Below are 14,648 nucleotides of genomic sequence, written 5' to 3'. Positions count from 1 at the left end.
CTCGAAAACATACAGTACAAGGTGTAAAGGTTTAAAAACTTACGTTATTGAGATTTGCTTTCCGTGGATGTTATACTCACAGGTGACAAATTCACGCACCACTCATTGATTGAGTCAAATATTAAAAAATACATGGTGTAAAAGACCAAATTGACAAATTATTTTCTACACTAACACATAAGAAAAAGACAATTAAAAAGGTTTACATGCCACGTGTGCCGGCAAGTGTGAAATGTGAGGTTAGAAGTCAATGTCATTCCTGGACATACGCAAATGACACCACTTCTTCTTTTTTCTTTGTCTTATGTAGTACTAATACTTTAAGAATACACATCAAAAATTTACCAGAGTTTTGTTTGAAGTTAAAAACCAAAATTATAAATAAATTACATTTGTAAAGTTTCCAGCTTTCAGTACATTGAAATGTAATTTATTTATAATTTTGGTTTTTAACTTCAAACAAAACTCTGGTAAATTTTTGATGTGTATTCTTAAAGTATTAGTACTACATAAGACAAAGAAAAAAGAAGAAGTGGTGTCATTTGCGTATGTCCAGGAATGACATTGACTTCTAACCTCACATTTCACACTTGCCGGCACACGTGGCATGTAAACCTTTTTAATTGTCTTTTTCTTATGTGTTAGTGTAGAAAATAATTTGTCAATTTGGTCTTTTACACCATGTATTTTTTAATATTTGACTCAATCAATGAGTGGTGCGTGAATTTGTCACCTGTGAGTATAACATCCACGGAAAGCAAATCTCAATAACGTAAGTTTTTAAACCTTTACACCTTGTACTGTATGTTTTCGAGGATGCTGTACTAACAGTAGCACTTTATTTCAGTTATTCCTGATGATGAAAATAAACATTTTCGAAAGCTTGAAACTTAGTTAAAAGAGTACACTTATTTCACCGCTGCATATCCCAATAACCTCAGAATTCCGTATATATATATATATATATATATATATATATATATATATATATATATATATATATATATATATATGCTGTCTGTTGTTTTCCGGGTTTGACTCAGCGTTGAATAATTTTGGTTTTGAGAAAAACCATTATTTTGACGACGTTTCGGCAAGATCTCACTTGCCATTGTCAAGTCAGGTAGTTCCGCTTCTCGCTGCTGCTTGAAGTAAACTGAATTCTTACTCACGATACCGTCACTTATGTAGTTGATCCTGATGCCGCTGCTGCTTGCCCTGCGCGAACCCTGGCTCTTGTTATTGGTCCGGTGTAGGTTGCAGTCGTCGGAGGGATGTTACGCGTGGATGTTGCGGCCTGATTTATTTTGGTCTTTTTCTTCAGTACCGTTTTCCATGTTGTAGGAAGCCGTTGCTCATCACCTCTTTGGTTTAAGCCGTTGGGATTTCTTTCAATTTCTATCGATTCTCTGATTTCCCGTTTTCTTTTTACTTCGATGTTAGCTAACATCGTTGTTTGGTTCAGGTTTATTGTGTGTCCTGTATTTGCGACATGTTGAGCTAGGGATGAAGTGGTTTCTCCCCTTTCGATAGCATTTCGGTGTTCTTCTCGTCTTACCTGGATTCTTCGGTTGGTCTGTCCAATGTACGACTTTCCGCAATCCCCACACGGAATCTCGTATACACCTTGACCTTCTAACGATATTTTGGTTTTTGGTGTTGGTAAAATAGTTGAGATCTCTCTGTCCGTATTAAATATCGTTCTATGTTGTGTTTTCTCAGCACTCTCCCTATTTTCTCTGTCGTACCCTTTACATATGGCAGAATGGCTTTGCCGATCGGTTTATTGTCTTCTGTAGGGTCCTTATCTCTTTTTCGAGCATTTTGAGCTTTTTCGATGTTGTATGTTGAGAAGCCGTTTTTTCTTAACGCTGTTTTCACGTTATGCATTTCTTCATTTTGATGTTCTTGGTCTGTCAGTCTTTCGGATCTTGTAATCAAGGTTTTGATGACTGAATGCAATTGTGCAGGATGGTGGTGTGAAGCAGCATTTAGATATCTATCGGTATGTGTCGGTTTCCGATACACTGTATGGCCTATGTGTCCGTCTTGTTTCTTTATTATTAACACATCTAAGAATGGAATTTGATCGTTTTCTTCCAGTTCCATGGTAAACTGAATTTTATGGTGGATATTGTTGATGTGTTCCAAAAAAGCCTTTAGTTTTTCTTCTCCGTGGGTCCAAATGATAAACGTGTCATCCACGTATCTAAGCCACAGTTTGGGTTTGTATTCAGCTGTTTCTATTGCCCGCTGTTCTATTTCCTTCATATACCCTATTCCACGAACATACGCTTATTTTGGATTACTTCGACAACGAATATTTTGCTGTGCAAAATAAGAAGAACGAAAATAAATTGCAAATTACATTGTTGTTTATTGGAATAATTATTAGCGCCATTTACTTTCGTACTTCTTATGTTGCACAGTAAAATATTCGTTTTCGAAGTAATCCAAAACAGGCGTATGTTCGTGGAATGGCCCATAAACAAGTTCGCTATTACTGGTGACAGGGGGGAACCCATCGGTGCTCCCTCAACTTGTTTATATCTTTGTTCCTTATAGATGAAATAAGTGTTATTTAAACAGTGTTTGGTTAGGTTGAGTGTATCCGGTGATATTGGATACTTTTTGCTTATGATGTCCAGTGATTCATCTATAGGAACATTCGTGAAAAGTGAGACTACATCGAAGTTGACTAGCAAATGTCCCGGCTCAAGAGTCACACCTTTTATACGTTCGATGAAGTGGCTCGCGTTCTTGACGTAAGAATCCGCTTCTTCCGCGTATGGTTGCAGCTGTTGGGCCAGAAATTTTGCCAGCGGTTGTAAAGGGAGATCCGATGGAGCTCACAATTGGTCGCAGTGGTAATCCTGCCTTGTGTACCTTGGGTAGGCCGTAAAATTTTGGGCATCTTGATGACTTCTCTCTAGGTATGAGATGGACCTGTTGTTCTTTGTTGATATTTGAGGCTTTGATCTTGGCTTTTGTTATTTTCTCTAGGTAGGTTGTCGGGTCTGACGAGATGCTTTGATATGTTGTATCATTTAAGATGTCGTTTATTTTTGTTTCGTAGTCTTGAATATTCATCACTACCGTAGCATTGCCTTTGTCAGCTGGAAGCACGATGATTTCTTTGTTGTTCTTCAAATTATGTAAGGCTTCTTTCTCTTCCCGTGTTAAATTTCTTTTTGGTGGTTTAGCTGTTCTTAATATTTTTGATACGTCTTGGCGTATGATCTCGGCTGTTTCTGCTGGGAGATTAGTAATTGTAGTCTCTACCTCAGTAATGATGTTTTCTACGGGAATGTATGTAGGTGCAACAGCAAAATTGAAACCTTTTGCAAGAACACTATTCGTGGCTTCATCCAGTGTCAGATTTGAAAAGTTATATACTAAATTGTTTGTTTCTATTTGTGGATTTTCTTTCTTTTTTGGCCGCTGTTGTAGTAACAAATTTTCAAACTTTTTTTAATTTGTTTGGTCTTAGTGAGATCAGCATCTGTTTCTGCTCGAAAGTTTTTCAGTTGTTCAAAGAAATTCCATAATGTTGGATGGATTGTGTTACTTAGTTTAAGATGCAGCTGTAATGATTCTGCATTCATTTTGTTGTTGCATTGTTGCATTTTGCTGTTGCACCTACATACATTCCCGTAGAAAACATCATTACTGAGGTAGAGACTACAATTACTAATCTCCCAGCAGAAACAGCCGAGATCATACGCCAAGACGTATCAAAAATATTAAGAACAGCTAAACCACCAAAAAGAAATTTAACACGGGAAGAGAAAGAAGCCTTACATAATTTGAAGAACAACAAAGAAATCATCGTGCTTCCAGCTGACAAAGGCAATGCTACGGTAGTGATGAATATTCAAGACTACGAAACAAAAATAAACGACATCTTAAATGATACAACATATCAAAGCATCTCGTCAGACCCGACAACCTACCTAGAGAAAATAACAAAAGCCAAGATCAAAACCTCAAATATCAACAAAGAACAACAGGTCCATCTCATACCTAGAGAGAAGTCATCAAGATGCCCAAAATTTTACGGCCTACCCAAGGTACACAAGGCAGGATTACCACTGCGACCAATTGTGAGCTCCATCGGATCTCCCTTACAACCGCTGGCAAAATTTCTGGCCCAACAGCTGCAACCATACGCGGAAGAAGCGGATTCTTACGTCAAGAACGCGAGCCACTTCATCGAACGTATAAAAGGTGTGACTCTTGAGCCGGGACATTTGCTAGTCAGCTTCGATGTAGTCTCACTTTTCACGAATGTTCCTATATATGAATCACTGGACATCATAAGCAAAAAGTATCCAATATCACCGGATACACTAAACCTAACCAAACACTGTTTAAATAACACTTATTTCATCTATCAGGAACAAAGATATAAACAAGTTGAGGGAGCACCGATGGGTTCCCCACTGTCACCAGTATTAGCGAACTTGTTTATGAAGGAAATAGAACAGCGAGCAATAGAAACAGCTGAATACAAATCCAAACTGTGGCTTAGGTACGTGGATGACACGTTTATCATTTGGACCCACGGAGAAGAAAAACTAAAGGCTTTTTTGGAACACATCAACAATATCCACCATAAAATTCAGTTTACCATGGAACTGGAAGAAAACGATCAAATTCCATTCTAAGATGTGTTAATAATAAAGAAACAAGACGGACACATAGGCCATACAGTGTATCGGAAACCGACACATACCGATAGATATCTAAATGGTGCTTCACACCACCATCCTGCACAATTGCATTCAGTCATCAAAACCTTGATTACAAGATCCGAAAGACTGACAGACCAAGAACATCAAAATGAAGAAATGCATAACGTGAAAACAGCGTTAAGAAAAAACGGCTTCTCAACATACAACATCGAAAAAGCTCAAAATGCTCGAAGAAGAGATAACGACCCTACAGAAGACAATAAACCGATCGGCAAAGCCATTCTGCCATATGTGAAGGGTACGACAGAGAAAATAGGGAGAGTGCTGAGAAAACACAACATAGAAACGATATTTAATACGGACAGAAAGATCTCAACTATTTTACCAACACCAAAAACCAAAATATCGTTAGAAGGTCAAGGTGTATACGAGATTCCGTGTGGGGATTGTGGAAAGTCGTACATTGGACAGACCAACCGAAGAATCCAGGTAAGACGAGAAGAACACCGAAATGCTATCGAAAGGGGAGAAACCACGTCATCCCTAGCTCAACATGTCGCAAATACAGGACACACAATAAACCTGAACCAAACAACGATGTTAGCTAACATCGAAGTAAAAAGAAAACGGGAAATCAGAGAATCGATAGAAATTGAAAGAAATCCCAACGGCTTAAACCAAAGAGATGATGCGCAACGGCTTCCTACAACATGGAAAACGGTACTGAAGAAAAAGACCAAAATAAATCAGGCCGCAACATCCACGCGTAACATCCCTCCGACGACTGCAACCTACACTGGACCGATAACAAGAGCCAGAGTTCGCGCAGGGCAAGCAGCAGCATCAGGATCAACTACATAAGTGACGGTATCGTGAGTAAGAATTAAGTTTACTTCAAGCAACAGCGAGAAGCGGAACTACCTGACTTGACAATGGCAAGTGAGATCTTGCCGAAACGTCGTCAAAATAATGGTTTTTCTCAAAACCAAAATTATTCAACGCGGAGTCAAACCCGGAAAACAACAGACAGCACATATAGCTCCCGCGGAAACTTCAAGTGTAACATATATATATATATATATATATATATATATATATATATATATATATATATATATATATATATATATATATATATATATATATATATATATATATATATATATATATATATATATATATATATATATATATATATATAAATCAAACAGATGAAATAGAGAATGTGGAAAAATCCCCTTACGAACAATTCACACATCCACCATTTCGGGTTGGGAAAAATTTTTTGAATAGAATCAAAAATCCAAACACCAGTTCTTAGAAATGTGTTTCGCCCTCTTCAACCTCTCTGGGCTTATCAATAAAGATGAGAGGTTGAATATCTTTAGACACATTCCAATCAAAAAACAACATTCGAGACCTAGACATAGAAGGTGCGTAAATCTACGGCAAGTCCGACAATTAATCCGAGTGGTCGTCAAACCATTAACCTTGGATCTTTTGATCACTGAGTGTGTTTCAAGGATCTACATGTCATGTTTTTAAACATATATATATATATATATATATATATATATATATATATATATATATATATTAAGAAGACAATGAGTCTTTGCTGACAGTAAATGTACAGTTTTTGGTTATTGGGTTATGCAGCAATTGATAAGTGTACTCTTTTAAGTTTTTATTCCGAGCTTTCGTTCATGATTATGAACATCGTCAGGGTGCTACAATTATATTATATATGTGAGACAATATGAAAATATGTATATAAAATTATATGTACTTACAACTTATTGAGGATATTTCAAATAGGTGGTCATTAAAATGAGATTTGTACTTATTAAAATGGTCATGTAATGTCTTGATATAACAAAATTATTCAAATAAAGGTTTATAATTTAGTTCAACTTCAAAATCGACGAAATATAAAATGACACTTGGACATTCATGACATGGAGTTATTTGAAATATCTAACAAAAATTTTTTTTTTATTTTTTTTAAATATGATCAATTTAGTAAACGACCAATAAGGGTCAATGATAAGTATGAAAGTATTTTTTAAATTTTATAAATTACTGTTGAAATTATAAATTAAGGTAAAATTTAAAAATGAGTAAGATTTATTGATCAAGGTTAATTAAAAGTTTTAAATTATTTATACAAAAATTATAAAAATTAAAAATTATAAAAACAACATTATAAATTACTTTTATAAAAATTAATTTTTGTTAACAACTTTATAAATTACTTTTGTATAAATAATTTAAAACTTTTAATTAACCTTGATCAATAAATCTTACTCATTTTTAAATTTTACCTTAATTTATAATTTCAACAGTAATTTATAAAATTTAAAAAATACTTTCATACTTATCATTGACCCTTATTGGTCGTTTACTAAATTGATCATATTTAAAAAAAATAAAAAAAAAATTTTTGTTAGATATTTCAAATAACTCCATGTCATGAATGTCCAAGTGTCATTTTATATTTCGTCGATTTTGAAGTTGAACTAAATTATAAACCTTTATTTGAATAATTTTGTTATATCAAGACATTACATGACCATTTTAATAAGTACAAATCTCATTTTAATGACCACCTATTTGAAATATCCTCAATAAGTTGTAAGTACATATAATTTTATATACATATTTTCATATTGTCTCACATATATAATATAATTGTAGCACCCTGACGATGTTCATAATCATGAACGAAAGCTCGGAATAAAAACTTAAAAGAGTACACTTATCAATTGCTGCATAACCCAATAACCAAAAACTGTATATATATATATATATATATATATATATAAGATTATGGTATTCTTGACTGTATATCAGCGGCGGCCGGCCAGGTGAAGTAGGTGAAGGTGATCTTCACCAAAAAATATAATCAAATTGAGACAAAAAAAAAATAAAAAAATATAAGTAGCATTATTATATCTAAATCCTGAAATTAATTACAAACCTATTTTTTTTAATTACTCCAAAAATTAAAAATGAATTTTAATATGTAATTCAAAAAGAATTTCAATATGTAATCCAAAAATTAAAACTGTAGGTCCTTGACGGTCAGATACTGGCCTGTGTCATTTGACCTCTATGACTCGAGCAGAGTTAGATGAAGACGAAGATGAAATTTCGGTTCTCGGCTGCACAAGCGTCAACGGTTGTCATGGCAACGTGACGTCATCATATCGGCACTGGTAGTACCCAAATTAGCAAGTGCAGATGAATTTAAAAATAACTCCGCCGTATTCACCTAGTAAAATTTTAGTTGGATGCGTGCTATGATGGGCAGTATTCGTTTTTTTTTCGGAATATGGAAGACCGAAAATCAGTTCAGCTGTCTAAAGGCTTTTTATGAGATTTAAATGATTTTGAGTTTACATTTTTAGCAGTTTTTATCGACATTTTTCATATTATAACAGATATTTTATATGACTTTCTTAAAAAAAAACGTACTTGATAAAAAGGACTCGTCAATTAATACGTGATAAAAGAAGCGAATAATTTTTTAATTCTGTTTTTGACAAAGCAAGCAGAATGACCGTTATTAATACTTTGAAAAGATCTATAGGTGTGATGAAGGTATGAGTACGAATGCAAATTCTACCCAATTTTTTTATTTAATATATATGTATATTTTAATGGAAATGGATGTACATTTTCAGGATTGTGATGAATTAAAATTCTTTGTGAATTGTGATTGTGATGAATAAGCTTAGCAGATACAACAAAGTTTGGGTCATACAGTTTGATCATTCCTTCCGACGCTTTTCAAAATTTATTTTGAGTTTTTGGCAAATATTTACTAAAATTCAAAAACTTAAAAGAGAGCTCTGCCTTTTTTATGCTGACGGAAATTAAAAAAATGGTAATTTGCAAAAAATGGTTATAAAATTACAACCAATTAAAGACATTGTTACAGAAGCCTATAATTTGTTTTGTTTAATTCTGACAATTCCATCGAATACCGTATCTGTAGAAAGAGAAGTTTTTCATGCTTAAAAAGGCTAAAAACTTTTAGTTTGACTGTTATCGCACTCATAGAGAACTATTATATAAACTTATGCAAAAGCATCCTTTCTACGAAGATATCATTGATAGATTTGCTTCCATAAACGATCAAAGACTCGACTTGATTTATAAAAATTAATTGAGTCAGTTTTATTAATCTATCTAATACATACTGCTTTTTTGTTTAAGTAGCTCTTCATCCTCGTCTCTAATATAAGTGCCATAAAAAAGTTTTCAAGTTGTTAGGGCCCTAAACTCTAAACATTTTTTAAAGAATTTTTAATGAGATTTGGGCGCGTCATAGGTATAAGTATACCGAAATTTCTTTTGGGTCCGGTAGACTTTCCTCATCTTCACCACTTTTTTAGGCCACGAGCCGCCGCTGCTGTATATTCAAATATCAAGCAGTGATTCTTGAGGATGCAGTCTATTTTGGCCCACAAGACAAAGAAAACTCTTTGACTTACTGTCAAGCTTTCGAATTTATTTTAATTCTTTTTCAAGACATCTGTTGACAAAAATATACAAATATAAAAATTATGTAGGTACTTACAATTTTCTTAATTATTTACTAGTCATGAGATTACATTGAAAAAATTTTTTTAAATTTAAAAAAAATCAGATATAGACAAATTAAGTAACATTTGTTGTTACATATTAGCATATCAACAAAAAAATTAGTACATCATAATCTGATTTTCTATCATATAATCCAACATTAAAATTTATATACATGCTTTAAAAAATGACTGGACTAATTGGGTTTGATGTTATTAATTTTAAATTTTTTTTTCATAGATCAATCTAATAAAATCTAATAAAAAATAAAAAATATGTTGTTACTAGTTTTACTTTCCTCCTATATAAAGTGTATACACTTTACATATTTCATGACATATTTCAAACATGACAACATAACTGAAGTTTTTAAAAATAATTTTTCATACCTATGTGCATAATTGTCCTTTTGGTAAAGTTTCAAAAAAATTTTTTCAATGTAATCTCATGACTAGTAAGTAATTAAGAAAATTGTAAGTACCTACATAATTTCTATATTTGTATATTTTTGTCAACAGATGTCTTGAAAAAGAATTAAAATAAATTCGAAAGCTTGACAGTAAGTCAAAGAGTTTTTTTTGTCTTGTGGGCCAAAATAGACTGCATCCTCAAGAATCACTGCTTGATATATATATATATATATATATATATATATATATATATATATATATATATATATATAAAACACTTTTGAGTTTCGGTGGGTTGGAGTCAATAAAAAGGGGCTGTTAGAATACTATTTTTTATTACTCGAGCTTTCGAATGTGTTTACATTCATTTTCAAGAGCTAAAAAGTAACTGATAAAGTGGAAACAAAGATCATGTAAAAATATAACTCACCAGATAAATCTAGATTGGTTATTAAAACTTGCTAACATTAATACATATAAATAAGAGGAAAACTATTAATATCCATAAAATGAATTCTTCCCAGACTGCATAATATAAATTAATGGCCAAAAGATTTAAATTTTTTTAAAATGAATTTTGAATTTGAATGATCGGTAAATTGGAAAAAAATTTTAATACAAAAAGTCAATGTCAGTGAAAAAATCAGCCTACATCGACAAGTAGCTAAAAATAATTTATTTAAATATATTATAACGTGATGATTTGTTAAAAAAAAAGAAAGAAGAAATAAATAAGTAGAGAAAAAAATATTTTAGTAGTTTACAGAAGTACAAAAGAAATGTAATAAGGATGTGAAAAAAGTGAAATATTTATGGTGCTCTGAATATTATTTAAAATTATAAGGAAATGATGTAATTATAAATTTTGCTTAAATTTTGAATTTCTGATCTTTTATTTAAACTATGATCACTTCTACTAATAGATACCATTTCCAAAAAAGTCCTTTTGAATTTATTACCTTCATTGCACAAAATTTTTATGTTGTCAAAATCCATGATATGATCTTTGTCAATCACATGCTCTGCCAAAGCACAAGACGGTTTTTTGATTCGGCAATCACTTTTGTGGGAAATTACGCGACTAGATAAATTCCTGCCAGTCTCACCAATATATACAGCCTCACACTGAGTGCAACTAATGCCGTATACTACATTAGTTTTCTCACTCAGTGTGAGGCTGTATATATTGGTGAGACTGGCAGGAATTTATCTAGTCGCGTAATTTCCCACAAAAGTGATTGCCGAATCAAAAAACCGTCTTGTGCTTTGGCAGAGCATGTGATTGACAAAGATCATATCATGGATTTTGACAACATAAAAATTTTGTGCAATGAAGGTAATAAATTCAAAAGGACTTTTTTGGAAATGGTATCTATTAGTAGAAGTGATCATAGTTTAAATAAAAGATCAGAAATTCAAAATTTAAGCAAAATTTATAATTACATCATTTCCTTATAATTTTAAATAATATTCAGAGCACCATAAATATTTCACTTTTTTCACATCCTTATTACATTTCTTTTGTACTTCTGTAAACTACTAAAATATTTTTTTCTCTACTTATTTATTTCTTCTTTCTTTTTTTTTTAACAAATCATCACGTTATAATATATTTAAATAAATTATTTTTAGCTACTTGTCGATGTAGACTGATTTTTTCACTGACATTGACTTTTTGTATTAAAATTTTTTTCCAATTTACCGATCATTCAAATTCAAAATTCATTTCAAAAATTTAAATCTTTTGGCCATTAATTTATATTATGCAGTCTGGGAAGAATTAATTTTATGGATATTAATAGTTTTCCTCTTATTTATATGTATTAATGTTAGCAAGTTTTAATAACCAATCTAGATTTATCTGGTGAGTTATATTTTTACATGATCTTTGTTTCCACTTTATCAGTTACTTTTTAGCTCTTGAAAATGAATGTAAACACATTCGAAAGCTCGAGTAATAAAAAATAGTATTCTAACACCCCCTTTTTATTGACTCCAACCCACCGAAACTCAAAAGTGTTTTTTATAAACAAGTCAACAAAGTACTTCTTTTTTCTATATATATATATATATATATATATATATATATATATATATATATATATATATATATATATATATATACAGTGCTGTTTTTGTGACGGTACGCGCCGGTACGCCGTACCGGCACCTTTTGGGACAATAAATAAAAAAAAACAACCAAATTATAGACAAATTCCTGAATTTTTTCTTTGCTCCAAAATAGCTTTAAAACGCCCCTATTGAGGCTAAATTTAAAAAGTTTTCCCGGGGGCAGACCCCCTTCTGAACGCTCCCCAGACAGAACATAGCGTACCGGAACCTCTATTGTTACAAAAACAGCACTGTATATATATATATATATATATATATATATATATTATTCATACAATTTATTATGATTTTAACATTCCTATGCTATTATTAACCTGTTTTTGACCTTTCTCCCCACTATTAAACTTATAACCCGAAGCATATATAGAAACGGCCCAAGAAGTTGTTTGAGGACAAATTCGCCGGTTCAGAAGAAGAATGACGCAACCGCATATTGCAAAATTCTTAAAAAGAGCAAAAAACGAATTTTTGTTATCAAAATCATAAAGTATGATCAAAATTAGCCATTCACCACACCGTGGTCAGGATCTCGAGATATAAGCGTTTTTTGGGGTGTGCCGCTTGTTTATGAAGTAACATAACTTTTTTCCTACTGTATATTTTGACTTAAAATTTTCCAAAAAACTTCTTCGTGAATTATATTTTATTGTTGTGTTGGTTAAAATTATAAACTAAAAAGTTTGTCACTCAACTTTTTTAAGTAAACATGAAACTAACAAAATATAATGACAAAATGTTTAAAAACTAACAACTCCTTTTTTAATGTGTTTAAATATTTAGGACAAATCTCACTGTTATCTACATACTTCAGAGATTAAACAGTAAAATTTTCAAAAGGAAATATTTACAGCGACCAAAGATACAGCGAGGTAAATTTGAAAAATCATCAAAATTGATTTTCGGCATTTTTGTATAAAATTTGATTTTTGAACATGTTCCACCAAATCTAGATAAAAATAAACTTCATATTCGGATTCAGCGACCTCGAAAACATGAAAATAGACCAAACTTGGTCATTCACCTTAAATTTGATTTTCGTGGTCGGCATAAAGATTGCTGCCGCTCAACTAATATATAGATAGAAAAGTATTTTTTTTTATTGTATTCCTATGAGAATTCGAGAATCTGGTCAAAATTGGAGCGCTGTAAAATCTAGATAATAAATAAAATTAAACAACTTTATAGCGAAAATTGTTCATTGAAAAATCCTCTACAAAATCGCTATGATGTTATTTTATTGTGAAATGAACGGAAAAAAAGTTATAACCTCCAAAAGGAAACTTCTTAGAAAATTTTCTCATATTTTTATTTATAACTTTTTTGTTGGTCACTTGACGATAAAAAGTAATAGATATAAAATTGTATAAAATTTAATTTGCTACATTTTATGTTTAATTAAATTTTCTGTAGGATTGCTAGTTTAGAAGATACAGCGCAAAAACCCTTTGCACCCCTTTTTCCAATATGGCGGCCGGGGGACAAGGGTGGCGACCCCAAAAACTTGAACTTAAGCTTCTACTGAACCCCCCTACACATTAAAAAAATAAAATTGACCCTCTAAGAAATGCAACCTAAATGTAACATTTTAATATACTAAAACGCATTTCTTGCTATTTCTATCCGGGTCCTTATTTCTGTTGTTTGATTATTATTGTCTAAAATCCAGGTTCATAGATATTTGTATTTATCAACCCGTTCTATTGGTACATTTTCCAAATGTACCGATAGATTTTTTCCAAAGTGGCCTATTCACGAAAAAATGAACTTATTCCATAATTATGAACCTCTCTGTATACATTAAATAGTAATGGACATACAACATCCCTGCCTAACACCTCTGCTGATTTCAATTTCTGGACTGGGTTCGTTGTCGATTACAATTTATGCTGATTGATTCCAGTAAAGGTTTGTTATTATTCGTAAGTACCTGTTGTCTAGGTATTTTGTCTTTAAATTTGAACTAATTTTTCGTGTCTTACTTTGTCAAATGCTTTTTAAAAACAACGTAACAAACATGTACGAAACACACGTAAATACACCAATAAATAAAATTTGTTTAATAGTATATTGTATAGATATCACACAATCCTAAGCAAAAGCCTGTTTTATATTGGTTGAATGTACGCAAACCAACGAAGAAATTAAAATGAATAATGGATTTATGAACAAACAAGTATGCAAGTGTGCACGTATGTATGTGGATTGTATATCGAAATAGAAAACATACCCGAGGCTTGTCGTTATGAGTGTCAGTCCAATATCTGTGGAATTTGACAATGTTCGGATGCTCCAGTTGTGTGAGATTTTCAAAAATGAGTTGGATTTTTTCCTCTTGAGATTTGAAATTCTTCCTTTCCGAAAACTGCACTTCGTTCCAAACGACTTCTACACCTTCTTCAGTATCCATGGCTAAGTAGGCACAGTCGATACCAGGAACATCTCTTTGTTCAACCTAAAAATATACAAATAAAAATATTAAATAAATAAACTTATTTATGTAATAATTTAAACAGTTAATGAAACGTTTATATATTACAGTGAGGACGTTTGAGTTGGAATAAATTCATTTCCTCGATAGTGGGCGACTATGGAAATATTTCCCGAAACAGGTCGATTTTTATTTTTAAATTATAGACATATAAATCATACTAGTGACGTCATCCATTTGGGCATGATGACGTAATCGATGATTTTTTTTTAAATGAGAATAGGTGTCGTGTGATAGCTCATTCGAAAGGTTATTGAATTCTCTATTCACTAATATAAACATTAACATAATTATTTATACAGGGTGTCCAAATTTTTTTTAATTAAATTAATT

General features: G+C 31.9%; 1 protein-coding gene across 1 annotated transcript in view; it reads right to left on the bottom strand.

Moving 5' to 3' along the window:
• LOC126880251 (nuclear receptor-binding protein homolog) overlaps window positions 1-14,275 on the bottom strand; it is an 842,193-nt gene extending 827,918 nt beyond the window's left edge. Inside the window, exon 1 of the mRNA XM_050644017.1 lies at window positions 14,055-14,275. Within this exon, the coding sequence (XP_050499974.1) occupies window positions 14,055-14,234 (180 nt within the window). The 5' untranslated portion in view covers window positions 14,235-14,275. The remainder of the gene's footprint in view (window positions 1-14,054) is intronic.
• Between the last annotated feature and the right edge of the window lie 373 nt (window positions 14,276-14,648).

Source organism: Diabrotica virgifera, chromosome 2, assembly GCF_917563875.1.
Source record: "Diabrotica virgifera virgifera chromosome 2, PGI_DIABVI_V3a".
Classification (NCBI taxonomy): domain Eukaryota; kingdom Metazoa; phylum Arthropoda; class Insecta; order Coleoptera; family Chrysomelidae; genus Diabrotica; species Diabrotica virgifera.
Note: the sequence above shows the minus strand (reverse complement) of the source record. Positions and strands in the feature narration are given on the sequence as shown.